This window comes from Vitis riparia, chromosome 17, assembly GCF_004353265.1.
Source record: "Vitis riparia cultivar Riparia Gloire de Montpellier isolate 1030 chromosome 17, EGFV_Vit.rip_1.0, whole genome shotgun sequence".
Taxonomy (NCBI): Eukaryota; Viridiplantae; Streptophyta; class Magnoliopsida; order Vitales; family Vitaceae; genus Vitis; species Vitis riparia.
The window spans coordinates 12,879,082-12,899,319 of record NC_048447.1 but is presented as its reverse complement, the minus strand read 5'-3'; the positions used below and the strand labels follow the sequence as shown (position 1 = coordinate 12,899,319).

Genomic DNA, 20,238 nt, shown 5'->3' with positions numbered 1-20,238 from the left:
AAATGAATTTTGATCTATAAATTTCTAATGCTATTGAGTTTCATTATTTTTCTAGTACTAATTGATTCGGTTTATTAATGAATTTTTTTTATTAAGTTAAAATAAATTCATAAAAATTCATGTAATTTAAATGATTATTATATTTAAAAATTTTCTATATGAAGAAAAAATAAAAATATATCATGTTCAGTTTTATTTTTTAAAATTCCTCTATGTTTTTGTTTTATTTTTAATAACAAATAAAAACAACTTTTAACATTAATACTATATTCCAAAGAATATAGTATTAATGTTAAAAACACACCTAACTGAAAATTGAATACATCTCAATCACATCCCTTTTATAAGCATGATACATGGGAAAAGAAAGTTATTATATCTGATTGGGAAATAAAGCGTGACTAAAAGGATTTTCAAAGACATGAAAAGACTTTCTCATTTAAAATTTTAAAAAAAATATATTTTATATTCTAATTTCTATACAATTACCAAATAAACCTTAAAGCTAAGATTCTATTTATTTTAATAATTACTTTCTTTAAGAACGGCTACTTCCAAATATGAAGTTCAAAAAATGGAGGGAGCTTTGAAGGCTGGATTGGCTCCTGATAATGAACCATACCCAACATCTCTGCAGTTCTTTGTTGACAAACTGTAGGAGCCTCAAGAACCTCAAGCAAGTCCACGCCTATGTATGCAAGACCGGCCTCGACACCGATCCCATCATCGCTGGAAAACTCCTCCTCCATTCCGCCGTCTCCGTCCCGGATGCGCTCGACTATGCTCGCCGCCTTTTCCTTCATTTTCCCAATCCAGATGTTTTCATGCACAATACCCTCATCCGAGGTCTCGCTGAGTCTGATACTCCACAAAACTCCCTCATTACATTCGTTGAAATGCGTCGCCGATTGACAGCGCCGCTTGATAGTTTCTCGTTTGCTTTCCTTCTCAAAGCGGCTGCGAGTTATCGGTCTCTGGAATCTGGGATTCAGTTGCATTGTCAAGCTATTGTGCATGGACTCGATACCCATCTCTTTGTTGGGACCACTCTTGTAAGTATGTACGCGGAATGCGGATTTGTCGCTTTTGCGAAGAAGGTGTTTGAGGAAATGTTTGAACCAAATGTTGTTGCTTGGAATGCGGTGGTTACTGCGTGTTTTAGGTGCGGAGATGTGAAGGGTGCAGATATGATGTTTAATAGAATGCCTTTTAGGAACTTGACCTCGTGGAATGTCATGCTTGCTGGGTACACCAAAGCTGGTGAGCTTGAGCTTGCGAGGAAATTGTTCTTGGAGATGCCCGTGAAGGATGATGTCTCGTGGAGTACTATGATTGTTGGGTTTGCTCATAATGGTTTTTTTTATGAGGCTTTTGGTTTTTTCAGGGAGTTGCAGCAGGTGGGAATGCGACCCAATGAGGTGAGCTTGACAGGGGTCCTTTCTGCATGTGCAGATGCTGGCGCAATCGAGTTTGGGAAGATCCTACATGGGTTTATAGAGAAATCTGGTTTTCTTTGGATGGTTTCTGTGAATAATGCACTCTTGGATACATATTCTAAATGCGGAAATGTGGGCATGGCTCGATTGGTTTTTGAGAGAATGCCAGAGAAAAGAAGTATTGTTTCATGGACTTCAATGATAGCAGGGCTTGCTATGCATGGGTACGGTGAAGAAGCAATACAACTTTTCCATGAGATGGAGGAATCAGGGATAAGGCCTGACGGGATTGCCTTCATTTCCATTCTATATGCTTGTAGTCATGCTGGATTGATTGAAAAAGGGTATGAGTATTTTTATAAAATGAAGGACATATATAATATAGAACCAGCCATTGAGCATTATGGTTGTATGGTTGATCTGTATGGTCGTGCTGGTCAGCTAGATAAGGCTTATGAATTCATAATCCATATGCCTGTTTTGCCAACTGCCATTATTTGGAGGACACTTCTTGGGGCTTGCAGCATTCACGGAAATGTTAAATTGGCAGAGCGTGTAAAGGAAAGGCTTTCTGAGCTTGATCCCAATAACTCTGGTGACCATGTTCTGTTGTCAAATATATATGCAATTGCAGGGAAATGGAAGGATGTTGCTGCTGTGAGAAGATCAATGACTGATCAGAGGATGAATAAAACCCCTGGTTGGAGCATGATTGAAGTTGACAAAATCATGTATAGTTTTGTGGCAGGTGAAGTACAGAATAGTATTACAGAAGAGGCTTATGAGAAGCTAAAAGAAATAATGTTGAAGCTTAGGGTTGAAGGGTGTTACATTCCAGAGGTTGGGAGTGTTTTACATGACATAGAAGAAGAAGAAAAAGAAGATTCAGTTTCTAGGCACAGTGAGAAGCTTGCTGTTGCTTTTGGGATAGCAAGATTGTGCAAGGGAAGTATCATAAGAATAGTGAAGAACTTGAGGGTTTGCAGGGACTGTCATACTGTGATGAAACTGATATCTAAGGTGTATGGATTGGAGATTGTGGTGAGGGATAGAAGTCGGTTTCACTCCTTTAAAACTGGGTCTTGCTCCTGCAAAGATTACTGGTGAGTGGTGATTGATGAAGTTATTAGAGTGGTAGAGTTCTCTTGTGCTGAGTAAAGCAACTGAATCAGTTTTTCAGAATAGGAGAAGATCTTGAGAACTGTTGCAATTAATCAAATCATTAAAAAAACATTTGAAGCAATTTTGCCAAAGAGAAAAGCTAATATGTTCATGGTGATTGGGAAAATCAAGAAGACTTCAATGGTTTTCTTGGATTATCATACTGTGAGGAATTTAATTTCTGAGATTAACATATTGTGGTTTGGGGTGAGAAATAGAAGATGGCTCCAATCCTGTAAAGATGGCCTTTTTTTTCATGTGAAAACTACTAGAAAATGGTGATTAACAACTTATCCAAAAATGGTAAAAGCTCTCACATGTGAATGGCAACTGAATCGATGATGCAGAAGAAAAAGGAGGCTAGAACAGTGGCAACATGATGAACAGCTGTAGAGTTTTGGGCTGTTTTTACCCAACCTTCTGTATGAATGTCTACACCATGGGTAAGGAAGATGTGAATCTATCTTCTAAAAATCTTGAGCCAAAAGGCCTAAAACCTCTATGAAGTTATAATTGCCATTATCACTCATTTTTCAGCCATCTAGATTAATTTGTACTGCATGGTAAGGAAAATGTATGTCTATCTTGTAATTGGCAGGGCCAAAAGATATATGGGATTATATTTATGACCCCTGCAATTTGGATAGTCAAGAAAACCTTGAACAGCACATCTTGTACTTGACTGAATGTATTAGATGGAAGGATGGTTCTGGGTTATTTAAATGATTCTCCTGAACATGCTCTCTTATTCTTTTGAAATAGTACGGTAACTTGTGCAGGGATTTTCTTCAAAGTCTGGAGTTGATCGGTTTTCAATGACTTAAAAACATTATTTCTTTGGCATGATAATTGGACAGCATAAAAAGAAAACAAGCACCCTTCCTTGCCTCAATGTGATTGGAGCATGTACTTCTAAGCATTTTAAGCATGTATTTGGAAAGGAATCCATGGCTTCAAGAGGATTCAACTTTGAAGAACTGAAAACAGAAAGTAAAAGACATTTCACGCCCTTTGTTTTGGTAGAAGGTGAGTATGTTTTGGTCTGCGGTCTCTAGATTCATTTGTCTGCAAGCGTTTGTTGTGATATCCTTCGTGGTTTAGGTGCTTCCCAGGCAGACAGGCTTTGCATTTGGAGAATGACAAGACACTTGATGCCTTGAAGAAATTAATAGTGCGTTTGACAATTATTATAGAAAGTGTTTTTCGCATTTTTAATACTTGAAGGATAAAAATTTCTAAATGTTACAGAGGTTAGAAACACTTTCTAAAATCACTATTAAATGCATTCTAACTATGCTTTTGAGTGAATTTAAGAAGTGTTTCTGGTCTTTCCAATACTTTTTTTAATCATTACTACCTGTATTCTAAGAGGAAGAAAAGTCTAACAAGAGAATCCCAATGATAAAATGATGAAAATGTTATCCTACCTAAACAAATTAGTTCTCTTGATACCGTTTAAGAGTTATATTTATTTTTTTTAAAACTTAAGTAGAAACTACATTTCGAAAACCATCTATTAATTTTAAAAATAGGGTTTCAGTACAAAATTAGAATTTAAGTTACATATTTTACATGCGACTTGTACAAAGATGAAAATTCATATTTTCATAATGCAACTTTAATACAAAATCATAGGTCTTTAAAAATAATTACATGACTCCTAAGTGGCATCAAGAGGGCTAATTAATAATAAAGTTTGGGAATTAACCTACATAGAATAATATTTTGGTCATGAGGATCATTTTGGCTCCAAATGGCATAATCCTTACTCTAAAATGGTAAAGAAAATGCTAAGATATTATAATGGTACTTATAAAATTTCAAATCTAAATTGTTGGACATGTGTGATAAAATATTAGTTGTTGGTGTAGTGTCAACCAGACAAAGTCCGTTTAGCTTCTCTAGAGTCAAACGAGTTTTTTCCCCACACAAAAAGATGTTTGGACAGGTGATCCGGACACGCCTTTTCGAAGCTTAAGTAAAAAAAGAAATAGGACGAGTCTAATTCTTTCGAATGACTATGTACATGCATACCTTTTTCATGCTTTTCATGAGGCTTTTATAAAGCGGATGACACCATTGTCATAGCGTTGATGATGCCTTCATGCCTTTTCTATGATGGTGGTTGTCATCAAGGCGGAAATCAAGTCTTAGCAAGAGGGTCAACGCCATCATTTCTACGCGGATTAAGCAATCATACCAAACAAAATCCACTGAATGGTGTCATTAACTGGCTATCGAGCAAGAGTCTCAAACCATGTAATTGACTATGTATTTATATTTGTCAATGTCGCAAATTGCGTGTAGCAATTAGTCGACATTGACTTTTAGGTGTAAATGTCATCTAGGCCGTTACTCAAGCACTGGATATAATTATCCGTTTGCTCAATGCCTAGAGTCTTTGACTGTGTTGGTTAATCTGTTTGGAGATCTTAATTGATATAGTCTATCCATTCCGTCTTGAATCTCAGAAAGAAGGAAATTTTTTTCATCTTATGTTAGACGGATGGATCCAGACGGATCATCTGCTTCTTTGAACGACCAACTGTTTTTGATTTTGGGAAGGACACATAAAGGGAAGTCCCCCACATCAGTCATCGAGTGAGTATGCAAATAAATAAGATCAATGTATTAATAAATAAAATTAAAATATAAATAAATAGATTTAGAGTTAAAAAATGATAGTAACATCTTAACAGTAACTTCTAGCTCCCTACCCCAAAAAAAAAAAAAAAAAAGGTGAATTTCTTCTATATTGTTGGTGGACCCAAGTGGTAAAGGAGTGGAAAAGCTCTGTTTGAATGTCATTGGCCCATTGCCATGTCTCTTCTAAGGGCCAATCGACTGTCATATTACAGATCACAAGATTTGAATTAAATCTACCCGTCAATTCAATTTCATGATCACCAAATTCCAAATCCACTGCCTCTTTCCAATTCTTGGCAAAAAGTTAAGGATGCAGAAGTAGAAAAGTCTTACACATAAGGCTGAAAAGTGAAAAGTCTCAAACTTTTGGTTGAGCTTAAAGCGACTCTTCACCTGTACAGAAAGTCATACTATTGTAGTTCACTTCCCCATCGTGAAAATATCTCTCTAAATTATAAAATCCAAGAAAATATTAAAAGCCTCAAATCTAACTTTTGAAAAAAGAGGTTGGAGAGTTGAATATTCCAACCTTCTTTAATGAGGATGGGAAATGATTTTTCCCCACCAAATGTTTGGTTATAGTCAACGACCAGAAATATCAGTTTTATCACAACCCCACGGCTATATTCTCCGGTTGAAGCGTCTTCTTTCATTTTCCTAAAACCATAGCCCCAATCTCATGCCCTCGTTGATGGCTTCCTCTGCAATTCTCCATTTTTCTCCTTCTTCATCCCTCCTCCTCTCCCGCAAAACCTGTCGGCCTTCCGTTTTCACAGCTGCTCAATTTCCGAGATCCCTTACAATTAAGGCTTCAACTTCTCTGGATTACTCCAACGTCTCTGTCATTGATAAGTCAGCAGCCCCATCCAAGGTTAGCGTACTCCAATTCATTGTCTTTCACCTACACTGAGTTTCATTCACTGATTTAGCGTCTTGTTAGTAACATTTTTTTGTCAATTCGTCTTCTAATTTAGGAAATTCGAATATCTATCTTGTTTTATTGTATTTTAAGCTTTGATTAATTGATTGAAAGTTTGTACATATTCAATTGGAAACCGTCGGAAATGAAATTCTATGACTTTGCTTACGGGATAATGTAATAACCAGTTTTATTTTTGGGTTGGGAGCTATAATTGTTTAGAAGGTGAATTCCTATATATACTCCTTTGTCTTTGCTAGCAGATTGGCTTATTTCAAATTGTCTCCATAAGCAGAAAAAGCTCATCCAATATGCTGTGCGAGTAAAATAGAACTATTTCATTTTCTCGAGTTTTGCAAATGGCTTCTTATTCTGCCATGATAATCTACTGGATCCTGAAAAAGGTGTGCATATCGCCATAAGTGATAATGGCTGTAGAGTGATATTATCTGTTTGGATTCGGCAAAACCAGATGGAACTTATGCTTTTCTTTTGGTTTGTTTTTGGTGGAAAATGAAATTGGGCAAAAAAAAAAATATTTTTTATGCTGATAGATAAGGCTTCTCATGATTTAGAATGTAATATTAGTAAGCTAGATATTGAAGCTTAATTAAGCTGGCACACATAGCCCATGTGTTTGAAAAGGGTGTTTTAAAAAAACTTTTTAAAAAGGAAAAAAAAGAAGATGCTCTCCATCTTTTTTGAGTAATGTAGAATTGTCACCAGCCTATTAGGGGTGTTCTCTGATAAAAAATATCGCAGGTGTTTTGCAATAGCAACTGCAATTGGGAGTTTCCAGAAGATATGTCTCAAGAACACCAAACAAAGCCTTAGTTAAGATCATATCATTCTGTCATTCAGTTATTCTTGAGCTGTAATCTGCAATATCTTTCTTTATTTTTTATTTTTTTGGGGTGGTGCAATTTGTGGTATCAGTGACCAAAATTCATTATTATTTGTTTGTCTTACCAATTTTATGCTGTTTCAGACTAATAACTGGAAATGGAAATTCGAGGATAATTCTATCAATATATATTATGAAGAATATGAAAAGGAGAGCTCTGAGCCTCCTAAGGACATCCTTATGATACCAACAATCTCTGATGTTAGTACTGTAGAAGAATGGAGATTAGTGGCTAGAGATATTGTTCAACGAGTTGGCAAAGTCAACTGGAGAGCAACTATCATCGATTGGCCTGGACTGGGTTACTCTGATAGGCCAAAGATAGATTACAATGCAGATGTATTAGAGAAATTCCTTGTTGATTTCATGAGTGCACCAGATTGCCCTATTAGCCAAACAAGTGAGTAATCCAACTATTTTATGTCAATATTTGTTAATCATTGTTTTATGTGATGCCTTGTTTAATGTTTTAACAGCTATTTATGTTGATTATTTAATCCTTAAATTACCATGAGTTTCTGAAAATTTTCCTCTGCATTTATTCATTCTGCTTGTGGTTAGAGTTTTCTGACATTTCTCTTAAACTGATCTTGTTCTGTCCTAACTCTCCTCTTTTTCCATTGCTATCAGTATGCTAGTTATATAAAATTAATGTATAACCACTTGTTTGAGTGCATTCTCTTGTTTCCAATTTTCCCTTTGATGATGAATCACTAGTTGATGAACTTTATATCAATAGATCAATGTTAGTGTAAGTCAGGGTTCAGTTTCATTGACGTTGCTTTTCAGATGAATTAATTCATACATCGTCTGTTTGCTTCAGTTTCTGAATATGCTTATTACTGGTATTTCTATCTCTGGAGTTGCAGGGTCCTATGTAGGAGTTCCTTTAAAACAGAATTCTGTCCCACATCAATCATTAGCTTCTTGTCGTTTTGTGGAAGTCTAGCTTCTGATAGTATTCTGTTCAAAGTACAAATTCCAAATTCTAGTAGTTTTGCCCTTCTTGGTCTTCTTCTTCTTCTTCTTCTTCTTCTTCTGGAAGTGAAGAAGATTTTGGGTAGTTTGTCTTTGACCCATTTCTGCAGGACCCTTGGACTGTGGTGTTGATTAAGTGGGTGAGAAATCTGGCAACTTCTTAGGTTCTCTTTTGTTTTCATTTCTGGGATGGAAATGCCCATTTCTGCCGGACCCCTTGGACTGTGGTGTTGATTAAGTGGGTGAGAAATCTGGCAACTCCTTTGGTTCTCTTTTGTTTTCATTTCTGGGATGGAAATGCCCATTTCTGCAGGACCCCTTGGACTGTGGTGTTGATTAAGTGGGTGAGAAATCTGGCAACTCCTTTGGTTCTCTTTTGTTTTCATTTCTGGGATGGAAATGCCTCTGTTGACTATTTAACAGTGGATAAAGGTCTTTGAGGTTAGGCAGCATTTCTTTTTTAGCTTTGATGTCCTGAAGTTAGGTTAAGGTTCCACTGTACAGTCTTTCACTCACCTGTGATGAAAGAGATGGATGTTTGGGATGCACATCATTTCAGTTTATCCATATTTATATAATGATTCATGCTCTGGTTGGTTATATAATGATTAATGTTCCTTGTCATATCTCTCCAATAGCAACTATCCTCTTGTTTACTTTATATTTTTCTTATAATTTGTATTTTTTTAGTGCCTTATCAACATATTGTACATGTGAAATCTTCTTCAAGATTTTACTTTATTCATACTATTAGTATTCTCAGGTAATTTCTTAGCAATGTCTCTAGCTAATCATCTTCTGCATTTAAATCAGAAAATGACTTAGTGGTCTTTGGAGGAGGGCATGCAGCCACAATAACAATTCGAGCTGCAAAAAAGGGTTTGGTGAAGCCAGCTGCCATTGCTGCTGTTGCACCTACCTGGGCAGGTCCTCTACCTATTGTGTTTGGTCGAGATTCTGATATGGAAACAAGGTAATTTGAGATTCAATATCTGATTTTGAGGCTGTAATACTGGGTAACTGGCCTTGAAGTACTATTTTGTGCTTCCTTTCTAGGATCATAGAACAAAGAGAGATGACTATTCATCATGTGGGAAAACTCATTTTATGTTGGCTGTCTGTCTTTATTTCATTTGGCCATGACATGATCAGATGAGATTGTCATCTTTGATGTCCTCTGGTTTTTAAAACAACATGGTACAAAATTATTAGGTTTTCTAATTCCATACATTTGATTTTTGAGATCTCTATGGTTCCTTTCCTGCATTTTCTCATACCTACTGATGCTGTTGATTTAGATCTTTCATAAACTATGAATAAAAAGTACTAGCTTCCAAATGAATTATGCTTGTGCTGTTTAATGAATCTGATCAACCTAATCCTGTTGCCGGTTCTTATAAATCTACCAGGTATGGGTTACTTAGGGGCACCTTAAGGGCCCCTGCTGTGGGCTGGATGATGTACAACATGCTTGTCAGTAATGAAAAGGCAATTCAGTCCCAGTACAAATCCCATGTTTATGCAGATCCTAATAATGTCACTCCAAGCATTGTTGAGAGTAGATATGCACTGACCAAAAGGAAAGGGGCTCGCTATGTGCCTGCTGCTTTCTTAACTGGTCTTCTTGACCCTGTTAATTCTCGAGAGGAGTTTCTTGAACTGTTTGCAGCGTTGGAGGGACAGATACCAGTTCTGGTTGTGTCAACTAAGGGCTCTCCCAAGAGGTCAAAAGCAGAGATGGAAGCTCTCAGGGTAGCAAAAGGGGTGAGCAAGTTTGTTGAGCTGCCAGGAGCTCTTCTCCCTCAAGAAGAGTATCCTGCCGTTGTTGCAGAGGAGCTTTACAGGTTCTTGCAAGAGAATTTTGAATGCGAAGCGTAAGAACAGTTTTAATGGAAGTTAATGTCAAGAGGCAGTGGTAATTGTTCTTACCCTTATGAGGTTGTCAGTCATAGACTTCCAGTTTAACTTTTGACTTTAGGTTCCATGAGATTGCAAACTTATTCCGCTCTTGACAGAGGTATATACAAGAATATATGTATGAGTATAGTTACACTGGAAATGTAACAAGAATTATACCTCTTTATAGAAAGAGTTTCCATGCTTGAGTTTTCACTGAGGTCAACAAACCATCAGAGTTAAAGGGAAGAGCCGCCATGAAGACCTCAATATTCAATTTTATTAGCTGTAAGATCTGACATATTTCTAGGGAGCTAGTTGAAATTGTAAACCCATCGATTATTAGTGTGAGAAGAGTTAAGAGTTGGAGTGAATTTCTAATCACAATAGGTTGAAATTCAGAGTCAGGTTGGTGGGCATTGAGAGCTCTATTCTTTTGAATTGTTCAAAGAATGAATTCATTGAGCCTATTCAAGAAGAAGCTATGTCATAGTTTTAAAAGGCGCGCTTTAGGCTCAAGGCACAACCATAGTTACAGCGCCTCAACTGCCAAAACACGCATCTTATTGAAGAGGTGCGTCTCGTAAACTTTACTTTCCTTTTTCAATAGTTTGTGATTCTTGAAATTTCTAATTATATATTGAAATTTATATAATTTCATTACTTTTTTTATTGAATGTTTCTTTTAAATATTTGGAATCTTAAGTTTTTTTTATTAATTGGATTAGATTTTGAATCATATTTTATAAAATCGATATACATCCAAGATCACTTTTCATCACTTCACTCAGGGGTGCGCCTTGTGTTGCTCCTTACACCTAAAAGCTGTATGAGGCTTTTGCGCCTTCGATGCAAAGTCCTTTTAAAACTATGAGCTATGTAGATTATGTTGTCTGCGGACAATGTGATATGTGGTGAAACTAGAATGGGGTATAGGGATGGGGTGAAGATGATCGGAAGCAGAGGCCTGGACTGTTGGATGCTTTCAAAGAACATATGAGGAGACACCCATTTCATGAAGTTTGGCCACTGTAACGTGTGTTATATTTGCTATAAAATACATCGGAATCTCACAAACAGGGTGGTTAATATGTGGATTTATGAGGAAAAAAAACTTGTCCAAAGGTGGGATTGCTGGGACTAGGAGAAATGTAGAAAGGAGATGGATCATGGATGAAAATCAATAAAATAAAAAATAAATAAAAAAGGGTAAAAGTGTGGAAGAAACTTGCTGGGTCCATGTATGTGACTGGAGAGGGGATAGTGGAACGGAGAACAGAGCCACAGAACCAAAAATTGGGCATTAAGGCTAGGCCCTGTTGATATTTGAGACAACTTGGATTCAGTAACAAGCTTCAAAATTTTCAAATATCAGGTTTCAAATAAATAGAAGTAAAAGAAAAAAGGGGGGGAAACGTTTTCCCAATCATGTGGAAGTGGAAGTGAGAATTTGTTACAAACAGGGGAATTAAGATTAAAGTGTGTCATTAATTTTGAAGGTGATAGACATCCCAGATTATAATTCCCACCCGCCAATCACAAAAACAAAATAAGTGGATAGCATTGCCCACATATCACCGCCCCTGATCCGGACACAACAGCAGGGGAACTGGAAGTTAGGGCTATCCGCAACCCAATGAATTATCACTACCAACATAAAAATTCTTCCACATTTATGTCGCAATTGACATTTCCCTTTTCTGGTTGAGTTGTTTTTAGTGACCTCTGGAGCAAATGAACTAATGTTATATAAGATGTGGTCAACAAAAGCACACCAAGAGGCACCGCTCTCCACCTCAAAATGGCTTCCAGAGAAGCACCTATTTTAAAAGCTTTTATCATCATAGTCTCATTCTTCTGTCTTTTGCAATTTTGATATAATTAGGGCTTTGTCTTCATTTATTGAATTGTTTTTGTTATTTTTAATTTGATGATGAAAAACGAAATGAGCCACGTGTAGCACGGTTGAATGTAGTGGACCATCTTATCCACAAATGATTTAATTTTTATTTTTTTTTAATGTTTGTGTATTTATGGAACAAGAGCGATGTGGAACCTTATTAGAAGCCAAAGGGAAAGAGGCCAAGGGAAGGGATGGCAGAGGGTTTGACTTTTAAAGGATGCAAAGCAGCTGATTGGGGTCAACACACTTCACCCCTACAATCACACCGCATTCAATCTTGTGTCGGAGCTCGTCCTCACCTCTACCGCCCACGTGTCCGTTCTTCACGTGATTTATACGTGGTCTCTTCCGCCCAATTAATCACTGTGATGACAGGTGTCAATACCGACAAACTCCACCACAGCCCTCGAGCCTCACGATCTTGACACCTGGCCATCGACGCAGACTACTCACTTGAGTGGTGGGCCCTCTCCCCTGGATTTCTACTGTTTTTAAAATATCCCGTCATCCATTTGGGGCTTCTCGAAGCCCAACCATTGTAGGTTGTGTACTCTTGAAATATTTTGCCATGTGGGCTTGTTGCTTGCCATACATTTGTACGGTACCCCTTGCTCTGGGCCGGATCGGGGGTGTGGGCCCTAAAGTACATGTGGGCTCCTAGTTGTTTGACAAATGGAGGGATTCTTTAATGTCATTCATTGTAAGCTTTTGCTTGTTTTTTCTTCTTTTATAATTGAAGGTGATTTCCAGACATCGAAGTGGTTTGAGCGATGACTCATCGAGATGGATGATTGGATGGTTACTTTATGAATTTAATGTCACAAACCAGTCGAACGGGACTTGAGAAGTAGGTGGTAAGAGGATTGACGAGAAGTCCTTACTTCTCTTAAGATAAAATGGTAGTATTTGAAGCAAGCTTAGAGTGCATTTCAAAATGTTGTTCTAAATTGAAGTGTTGTCTTTAAAAATATTTTTTAAGTTAAAAATGTTTTTTAAAAATATTATCAAAAATGATTCTTAATCTATTTGTTAGTATTGAACAACCAATTTTCATAAAAGCTTAAGATACGTACATGTTATGTTCGACAAAAAGGTTGGTAACCGTTATTGAATCATTGAAAGAGGGATCCCAAAAATCAAATTCATTAATACTTGAACAATATTTGGAGACATGTATCACTATTTGATGGACAAGAGATAAAAGAGCACTGGGGGTAGTTGTTGTTTTAAATTGAAGTGTTGTCTTCAAAAGCATTTTTTAAGTTAAAAATATTTTTAAAAAATGCTATCAAAAACGATTCTTAATCTATTTGTTAGTGTTAAACAACCAATTTTCCTAAAAGCTTAAAATACATATTATGTTCGACAAAAAGGTTAGTAATCATTATTGAATCATTGGAAGATGGATCCCAAAAATCAAATCCATTAATACTTGAACAACATTTGGAGGCATGTATCACTATTTGATGGACAAGAGATAAAAGAACGCTGGGGGTAGTTGTTGTTTTAAATTGAAGTGTTGTCTTCAAAAACATTTTTTAAGTTAAAAATGTTTTTTAAAAATGCTATCAGAAACGATTCTTAATTTATTTGTTAGTATTGAATAACTAATTTTTCTAAAAGCTTAAAATACATATTATGTTCGACAAAAAGGTTGATAACCGTTGTTGAATCATTGAAAGATGGATCCCAAAAATCAAATCCATTAATACTTGAACAACATTTGGAGACATGTATCACTATTTGATGGACAAGAGATAAAAGAACGTTGGGGGTAGTTGTTGTTTTAAATTGAAGTGTTGTCTTCAAAAACATTTTTTAAGTTAAAAATGTTTTTTAAAAATGCTATCAGAAACGATTCTTAATTTATTTGTTAGTATTGAATAACTAATTTTTCTAAAAACTTAAAATACATATTATGTTCGACAAAAAGGTTGATAACCGTTGTTGAATCATTGAAAGATAGATCCCAAAAATCAAATCCATTGAACAACATTTGGAGACATGTATCACTATTTGATGTACAAGAGATAAAAGAACACAACACTGAGGTAGTTGATAAAATTAACTAATATTGTTGGGTCTTGTCGAAGATGAAAGTTGTATATATATATATACACAGTCATTGCTTTCATTTGTTGATTCATTAATCTTTTCGACCATAAATATATTTTTATCTTTCGGTTAATTATTAATGTAAGTTGACGTGATTATCCAATTGGCATCACCACCTGTACCTCGCAACCATATCAGGCTTTCACCTCCTTAAATACTCTTCAAAACAACTGCACCATTTTGTTTGGCCACCAGCGCCAATACCGGCACCAAGTAGCTGGCGTGACTAATGCTGATGGCGAAGCCACTAAAGTCAGCATCCATTCCCATCTCTACCTCTGCTTTCTATCACTGTTGTATGCGTTTGTTGCAGTCAAGTCCGCAGCCAGAATTTGATTAAGAAAATAGTGAAGGATTCAGGGCCTTCTAATTCTACTTCTTATCTCATGTGAATCACACACAATCGACAAATCAATGTTCAGTCTTTGAGTTCTGCTGACTTCACACTGTGTATCTTAAACGTTTTATCGTATGCTTCAAAGATGCCATGTGCCCCACGGTTTGGAAACGCATGCATAATTTTTTCTTTTTTTTTCTTTTAATATTGTAGGAAATTTTATACAAGCTTGACATTGTTGATATCACTTAACATTTAAGATTTTATGTTGAATCGTTAATTTTAAGATATGATCAGATTCTTATGGTCGAAAAGTCATAAGTTGAAACCTCATTATACTTATTTTATTTTCGAAGTTAAGTACAAGGATTAAGTTTAACGCATGCAATATGTTTTGTGTAAAACGTGAATTTATTTTGAAAAACATTGTATAATACACATATTAGAAACTAAAATAAAAACCAACATCAATAAATTTTGATAAGTGCAATCTTACATGTTATATCTTAAGCCATTATAAAGAAAAAGATAATTATATCCAAAAAATAATGTATTGTAAAAAAATTGCTGTTATAATTGTAGTAATTTATAGAGAATTAAAGTGTTTATTTAGAAGGTTTTTAGAAAATAGTTCTAAAAAATAGTTTTTAAAAATGATTTTTTAACAAGTTTTAAAACAAAAATCTTTGAAAAGTTAGAACCTTTTCAACATTTTTTTTATTAAAAAAATAACTTTTATTTGTAATATTTTATTTTTAATAGCTAAATTTGTACTATCATTTTCAAATAAATATTTTAAAAACAAATTAAAACAAATAAAGTATGTTTTGAACAAGAAGACTATGAATCCATACTTTTCACATGCATTTTTACTCGATTGTGATTCTCTTCTTATTTATGAAAATTTGAATTTTAAAATTAATGTAAAAATAAATTTAAGACAAATTTTGATACACATTTTTTTATATATTTTTTTCTCAAAAAAGGAAAAACTTATGTTAAAGAAGAGTTGCCAACGTATCCAAAAGGTTGCTAAAAATGAGGTATACAAACACAACTTTTCCACTTTGGAAATATATATGTATATATTTTTTTTGCAAAAAAGACACAAGCAAGAAAGAAAAAAAAAACGCCCATCGTCCATATTCATTTTGTCTTCTATTGGGAACAATTAGAGGCATGAACAATGGGTAGATGACGAAAGGGGTAGATGTATTCACAGTATGGACAGCATGTGTGCGTCCATATCAGCTTCTTTCCACCCAAGAAATTAAACAAAAACTGTGAAAGTGGACAATAGTCAAAAACAGCGTGCTTAGACATTTATGAATCCAACATCAAGTCTTCTCCCTTCTCTCTTCTCTCTTCTCTCTTCTCTCTTCTATGAGTCTTATCTTTTCTGTGTCTTCTGTCTCGCTAACTGCTCATTAATCATCCACTACTGCGTATGTGTATGCACACCTCACAGTCAATTAGTCATAGACTCGTAGATAAGTTTTGCAACCCTTCTTACCCATGCAGGTCACAATCTTCTGACGCAGTTTTCAACCATGCACCACGTATCAGTCCTTTGTACCTATCCCTTGTTTGTTAGGTTTTTATTTTCCATCATCTATAAATCCTCTTTCAAACTCTCACTGATTACTTTTCAAGGTGTTTGCATTCATACCCTAAAAGATTCTCTGGTAACTAAAGTGGATTTTTTTCTTTTTTTGAGGTGGGGCTATGGTTGCCCATCATAGGGGGTGAATCCTGAAGGAACAAAGTAGAGGCATTACTCAATTAAAAAAATGGGTTGGGATGATTTACAAGTTTTATATATGGATTGAACTCCAATGATCATGTTTCCTAATATGAACGCAATGAAAGTAGACCACGGATGAGGGGCTCCACAGTCCTCACGGCTAAGCTAAGCTCTCATATTCCATCCTTTTCTGAATTGAATGATGGACCCCAAGCCTAATATGGGGAGTCCTCCAAAGTAATCCTCTCTCTCCCTCTCCCTCTGTCTATTCAAAATTTCAAAATTTCCACACATTGAACGCTATCCACATGACCCCCTTCCCACGTCGCGCACACAACCTCAGAATCAAAAGGTACCTGCCGACTCCGTTGTTTTTCTAAAGCTAATAATTCTTCTGGAACATGCAATAGTATATTTCTTCTGCAGCTACTAGCTAGCCATGAAATCGGTTTTCAATTTCCACTGTTCACATTGATTTTCTGATGAATCTAGTTGTAATGCCGTAACGCACACAAACCCAATTTGTGACGCTTAGGGCCACTGGCCAAATTGGAGATTCACAAAGTTGATAATTACTGGTATAGTTACACAAATTCTGAATAATTAATTCTAGGCTTCCCTCCTAACTGTAGTAGTCACATGGTGTCTAAATCCAAATATATGCATATTGGCTACATGTATCACCTCTTATCTATTCCTAAATGAAGCCGTCCTTTCAGCCATTATAACTCTTTGATGAATCACTATATTTTCATGGACAACGAGTGCCGTGTGGTTTCACTCGGTACAGCTCTTTTCATGTACTCTTTCCCCCAGATGATGACTATGCTTGATGCATATATATATATATATACCACTATATTTCATGGTTTTCATAGAATATCAATTGGTAATTAAGTTGTTGATCTAGTGGACATTAATATAGGTGAGGCAAACAACTGAGGAGTGGATTGTGAGTATAGACAAACCCAACTTGGCCATAACCTCCATGGAAAGGATCCACTTGGAATGCACGTATCACAACTACCAAATCAATGTATTGCAAGGCTTCCGAAATTGGGTATGATCTGAAATTCGTAATTAGAAGAATTAGATGGATCATGGACGGACACATTTTTTTTAATGTGCATGCACCTCTGTGTTCAATAATCACCACCACATGGGCAGCTTTGCAGTATCCATGCAACGGAAGTTAAAAGAGCCTTTTAGCCCATAATAGAAACTCATCACTGTCAGGCGCACATTACGGGAATGGAGGCCTACTTGAATTTCAAAACATCTAAGGGCTTGTGAAGTGCTTTTAGAAAACGGTTTTTGTACCATTTTTCATCTTTCGAAACATGTTTGATAATTTATTTTAATTTTTTTTTGGGAGTAGGAGTAAGTAGAACCCTATTAAAAAACATGGTCCTCCTGACCTTACTAAAATTGGGTTACTCACGAAAATATCAAGACTGTTACATGGTACTATACTTGGATGCCATAAAGTTATTGATTTGTCCATTTGACAGATTAATCTCTAATGGGAGCCCTCCCTAGAGAAAAAATTGCGTACTGATACCTAATCAATTCACCTAAAGCAGTAAGAGCGACGCAGGGGTTTTCGTTTTTTACTTTTCTGGGGAGTAGGAGCAAGTGGAATTACCGTATTGAATGCGACGCGGTTTTGTGAGGTGGAGAGAGGTGACACAAAGGAGAAGTTGACCTTTTGCAAGGGAAGAGTAAATGCATGCTGTACTGTTTTGACTCGTAAGAAAGAATCCATTTACCTCACTTTGGTCAGCGTAGCCAGCTCTTGAGTCTCTTGCCTATATATGCCCACCTGGACAAGGAAGCCTTTGCCTTGGACGCTTGTCTCCACATTTCCAAAGTTGAAACGCTAAGGAAAAGACCTTTGTCTGGAAACCCTTCCACAACTCAGAGAGAGAGACCGAAGAGCCATGGGGAGGCCACCTTGCTGTGACAAGATCGGGGTGAAGAAAGGGCCATGGACTCCTGAAGAGGACATCATCTTGGTCTCTTACATTCAAGATCATGGTCCAGGGAATTGGAGAGCAGTTCCTACTAGCACAGGTTTAATATTTCTCCTTTTTCTTTTTGGAATAATTTTTCTCTTTGCTTTTCCTTCTTTTAATCTACAAGCTTCAAAACTTTTCCCTTGGGTTTCATCTTCTGGGTTGGTGGTTTTCTTATTTCTGCTTTTCTGGTTTGGTTTGGTTGGTTTATCATTAAAGCTGTGTATTTAATACGCTGCAGATCCTGAGCAGTCACCTTGCCTCTTCTCTCTCTCTCTCGCTCTTCTATTTTTCCCTCAAATTTTTATTAATTTTGTGGTTCAAAATGAAGCTATATAGTATTAGATTTACTCTAAATTATTTAGTTTTATTCACAGTTTTTCCTTCTGCCTTTCTGGGTTTTTCAGGTCTGCTTAGATGCAGTAAGAGTTGCAGGCTTAGATGGACTAATTATCTCCGCCCGGGTATCAAACGCGGTAACTTTACTGATCAGGAGGAGAAGATGATAATCCACCTCCAGGCTCTTTTGGGCAATAGGTAAAACCACCACTCTCTTTCAGAGCTGATGCGGTTAGGGTTAAGCATAGGCTTTCAAAACTGGGTTGGATCTATGATCATGGATTCCCAGATTCCAGTAGGGGGATTTAATTATTGTTTTATAATTTATTTAGCATTACAAGTGTTTTTCTTTCTTGGGTTTATTTTTATGGGATGGATGTGAGATATTGACTTTTATTCTATGTAGTAATGTAAATTTTATTTCTATTTGGATGCAGATGGGCTGCCATAGCTTCTTATCTTCCTCAGAGAACGGACAATGATATAAAAAATTATTGGAACACCCATTTGAAAAAGAAGCTGAAGAAGTTTCCCACAGGTGTAGACCATAATCAAGATGGGTTTTCAATCTCCAAAGGTCAGTGGGAGAGAAGGCTTCAAACAGACATCCACATGGCTAAACAAGCGCTATGTGAGGCTTTGTCCATAGATACGTCAAGCTCGCTGCCTGACTTGAAGAGCTCTAACGGCTACAACCCTAACACCAGACCTGTCCAAGCATCTACATATGCATCCAGTGCTGAAAACATAGCCAAATTGCTGGAAGGTTGGATGAGAAATTCACCAAAATCAACTCGAACGAATTCTGAAGCTACTCAGAACTCCAAAAACTCCAGTGAAGGGGCAACTACACCAGATGCTCTTGACTCGTTGTTTAGCTTCAACTCTTCCAACTCTGATCTTTCTCTGTCTAATGATGAGACAGCAAATTTCACACCCGAAACCAGTCTCTTCCAAGATGAAAGCAAGCCAAATTTGGAGACTCAAGTCCCTCTCACAATGATAGAGAAATGGCTCTTTGATGAAGGTGCTGCTACTCAAGAACAAGAAGACCTAATTGACATGTCACTAGAGGAGACTGCTCAGCTCTTCTAGAAATGTTTTAACCCTCAAGGTCCTTTCCTTGTTTTTGTGCTTCCTCTTTGGGAGGGAGCTTTAGGCATTGACCTGATATAACATCTTTCAAGCTAAGCCTGAGCAGAAAGAGATCAAACCCTTAGTGAAAGCACATAGAAGTGTAAATTACAAGTATATCAATACTGCGTAATGTACTCCATAAAAAATAAGAACTCTTCATCTTCTCAGAACTGAAATTCCTTGTACTTTGCGTGCCTTTAATTAGGGGGCATATATATCTCAAGAATGAGAACTAAATATCTAGGGTTTTTCACTTGACCCAATTCTGAACAAGCTGAAGAATTGTATTGACAAAGGACCTGAGATAACTGGCCATTTAAACTTGCTAAATATGAAGCTGGCCTGTGTGGCCATCTGTATGAAAATTTAAATCTAAGTTCCATTCCCGTCTGAACTTGCTGTTTCCTATTCATTGCTTAGACCCACCCCATTTTGTTATGCGCTTAAATGTATGAGCATATCAGTAGGTAAGCAGTTTTGACATGTGTTGGCGACTTGGCGGATAGCTGTGGTGATGAAATAGGGTTTCACTTCCACATCTCTTCACTTATTGAATTTGTCGGCAAGGGAGGCAGAGCCACGTAAATCCAGATCTGCTTTCCTGCTTCGGCTGTCCTATAAGTCATACTCTTGTTATACCATATGATATGTTCATAAGATATCCTCCATGCCAAATATTGATATTGATTTGTTTCATACCAGTCTAAA

At 36.5% G+C, this 20,238-nt stretch overlaps 3 protein-coding genes across 3 annotated transcripts; all 3 read left to right on the top strand.

Moving 5' to 3' along the window:
• Positions 1 to 611: 611 nt before the first annotated feature.
• Positions 612 to 3,320, top strand: LOC117904348 (pentatricopeptide repeat-containing protein At1g74630). The gene has a single exon (XM_034816925.1). The coding sequence runs from the start codon at positions 612 to 614 to the stop codon at positions 2,541 to 2,543; it is 1,932 nt and encodes a 643-aa protein (XP_034672816.1). The 3' UTR covers positions 2,544 to 3,320.
• Positions 3,321 to 5,760: 2,440 nt separating this feature from the next.
• LOC117904959 lies at positions 5,761 to 12,594 on the top strand. Its single transcript, XM_034817790.1, has 5 exons — positions 5,761 to 6,114; positions 7,151 to 7,466; positions 8,858 to 9,017; positions 9,454 to 10,514; positions 11,984 to 12,594. The coding sequence occupies exons 1-4, from the start codon at positions 5,923 to 5,925 to the stop codon at positions 9,920 to 9,922; spliced, it is 1,137 nt and encodes a 378-aa protein (XP_034673681.1). The 5' UTR covers positions 5,761 to 5,922; the 3' UTR covers positions 9,923 to 10,514; positions 11,984 to 12,594.
• Positions 12,595 to 17,871: 5,277 nt separating this feature from the next.
• Positions 17,872 to 19,788, top strand: LOC117934401 (myb-related protein 306-like). Its single transcript, XM_034856059.1, has 3 exons — positions 17,872 to 18,112; positions 18,462 to 18,591; positions 18,831 to 19,788. Exons 1-3 carry the CDS (start codon positions 17,980 to 17,982, stop codon positions 19,486 to 19,488), a joined length of 921 nt encoding a protein of 306 aa, XP_034711950.1. The 5' UTR covers positions 17,872 to 17,979; the 3' UTR covers positions 19,489 to 19,788.
• Positions 19,789 to 20,238: the final 450 nt, after the last annotated feature.